Source organism: Crocodylus porosus, unplaced genomic scaffold (genome assembly GCF_001723895.1).
Source record: "Crocodylus porosus isolate Cpor-Errol unplaced genomic scaffold, CroPor_comp1, whole genome shotgun sequence".
Lineage (NCBI taxonomy): Eukaryota > Metazoa > Chordata > Crocodylia > Crocodylidae > Crocodylus > Crocodylus porosus.
In genome coordinates this window covers 2,397,657-2,399,778 of record NW_017728940.1, presented here as the reverse complement: position 1 = coordinate 2,399,778, position 2,122 = coordinate 2,397,657, and the positions used below count along the sequence as shown (strand labels likewise).

Here is a 2,122-nt window from a genome sequence, read left to right as displayed (position 1 = left end):
CGCGCGCCGCACCCACGCCTCCATCCGGGCAGCTCCCGCCCGCTGCTCTCCCCGCCTCGCGTGGGAGCCCGCAAAGGTGGCGACGACCCACTCGGCGGTCCTCCAGCGCGAGGCCTGGAGCCAAGCAGGGCCGCGGGCCCCACGGCCCCCCGAGGAAGGCGCTGGGGAGCTGGGTCCCGCGCGCGACGGGACGTGCGGGGCAGCAGGGAGGCGCCGCGGCCCCAAACCGAGCTATTCCCCCCAGCCGGGATCTCTGCAGCCTTCGGCAATGACGGCAGTGGCCCGGACCCTATTTATTCACACGCCGCGCCCCCACAAGAAGGCACGCACCCCTGGGGCGGCAGCGTGAGGAGCGGAAGGAAACGGCCCTTGTCACCCAACAGCTGAGAGGCCGTTTCCTGGGTTACGTCACACCCCCGGTTTTCAGGAGCTAGTTTTAGGGGAGAGGTGAGCAAGGTACGTGAGTAAATAAGGTACTGTATTTTCTCGCATACAATATGCTTATCCCCCCCCCCCCCCAAAAAAAAAAAAAAATGGGACCCATGTAATGCCCCAGGCTGCCTCCAGCCACGGCAGGTGCTACCGCGGAGAAGGCCCATGAGCTGCGCTGACAAAGCTGCGGGCGAAATGTCTTCCCAGCCCGGGAAGACTTCCGCACGTCTGGAAGCCTGGGAGCCGTTAAATGTTTCTCCCAAACCCCGCAGCCGCTTGGCAAGATGCGAGTGTGAGCAACCTCTCATCCCCACCGAGCCGGTAGCCAAAAGTTGCCTTGGTGGCAAGTGAAGCAGGTCTCGATTTCCCCGGCTGGCAGCGCCTTCCCTCTCGCCAGAGGCAGGAGCTGCATCCCTGCCCTTCGCACTGACGCCACAGCCCCGGCTTTGCAAGGCAGGCGGGAAGAGCAGCCACGCTCCCAGCTCCCGGGAGCAAAGGGCCGGTCCGATCCGCCCACGAGCATCTCGGGAAGGGGGCCGGGGCCGCGGTGCCCGAGCCCTGAGGGGCGCGGGGATGGGGAAGGCGCCTGGCTCCCTCCAGGACACCGGGACCGATTGCCTCTGCAGCAGTGAGTCACCGCTCCGCCGCATCCCACACGCGTGCGAGAAGCCAGGCGGCCTGGATGTGTGCGTGCCTGGATCCGGGCTGCCTGGCTTCCTGAGCACTGCGGTGCTCTTCTTCCTATTCCCTCGGCTGCCCGCTCCCCCCCGCGGCCTTCCCAGGCTCCAGCGGAGCCTGCAGGCCCAGCGCTGCCTGCGCCAGGCCCGTGGGGGCGGCGGGGGCCCGGGGAACGAGGCGCAGGCTGCAAGAAGCCGGAGGCCCGCTGCTCGGGGCCGGCGCGGTGCCTCACTGCGCCCGCGGAGCCCTGAGCGGGAGCGGGGAGCTCTGCTTCCTCTCGGCGGGGGGCCGGGGCCGCTGGGAGCGGGCGACGAGGGCGGGGGAGGGGTCCGCCGCTGCACCAGAAAGCCCCCCGGAGACGGCAGACACGCGCAGCACCGCGGTTTGCCACCCCGCGCCCGCAAGAGCCCTCTCCCAGCGGCGCGCGCGCCCAGCTCCGCCGTCTCTGGCCGAGTGCCCGTGCACCGCCTGCCTTCCCCGGCCTCCCCAGCACCCGGCAGCCGCCGGGCCTGCACGGGCACCGAGGGGCACGCGGCCGCCGCTCGCTGGCCTCGCCTGGGCCGCACGGCCCGCGCGCCGGAGGCCAATCGCTAGAAGGGAAAAGGCGGCCGGGAAAGGCGGAGCGGAGCGGCCGAAGCGTGGGGGATGCGAGAGCCCCGCGCCGGGTCTCCCTGTCCCCAGCGCCCTCCGGGACAGTGCCTCCGCACTGCCAGCAGCTCTGGCTCCACGGCCCTGCTGCGCAGCGAGCCCAGCACGGGCCGCCTCTCGCGTGCGCACCCCCGTGCCCCGGGGGGTGGGGGGGAGCGGGCACCCGTTATTCATCCGACTGCACCCCAAGCCTCCACCCCGGGTGCCGGGGGTCCCTGGACGCCTGGCACAGGGAGATGGTCCAACTCTGGCTGCTCGCTGTTCTGCCCGTGCGAACAACCCACCTCCATTTCGCTTGCTCGAGCCTTGGGCGCCGGGGCTCGGGCACATCGAGACGCGGCTGCACCCCAGCCGGGCCGGAGAG

General features: G+C 71.0%; 1 protein-coding gene across 2 annotated transcripts in view; it reads right to left on the bottom strand.

The window, feature by feature from the left end:
• Positions 1-2,095, bottom strand: part of CD164L2 (CD164 molecule like 2) — an 11,515-nt gene extending 9,420 nt beyond the window's left edge. For both annotated transcript variants that reach the window (XM_019547961.1, XM_019547960.1), the window contains exon 1: positions 2,043-2,095. In XM_019547961.1, the coding sequence (XP_019403506.1) occupies positions 2,043-2,088 (46 nt within the window). In that variant the 5' untranslated portion in view covers positions 2,089-2,095. The remainder of the gene's footprint in view (positions 1-2,042) is intronic.
• Between the last annotated feature and the right edge of the window lie 27 nt (positions 2,096-2,122).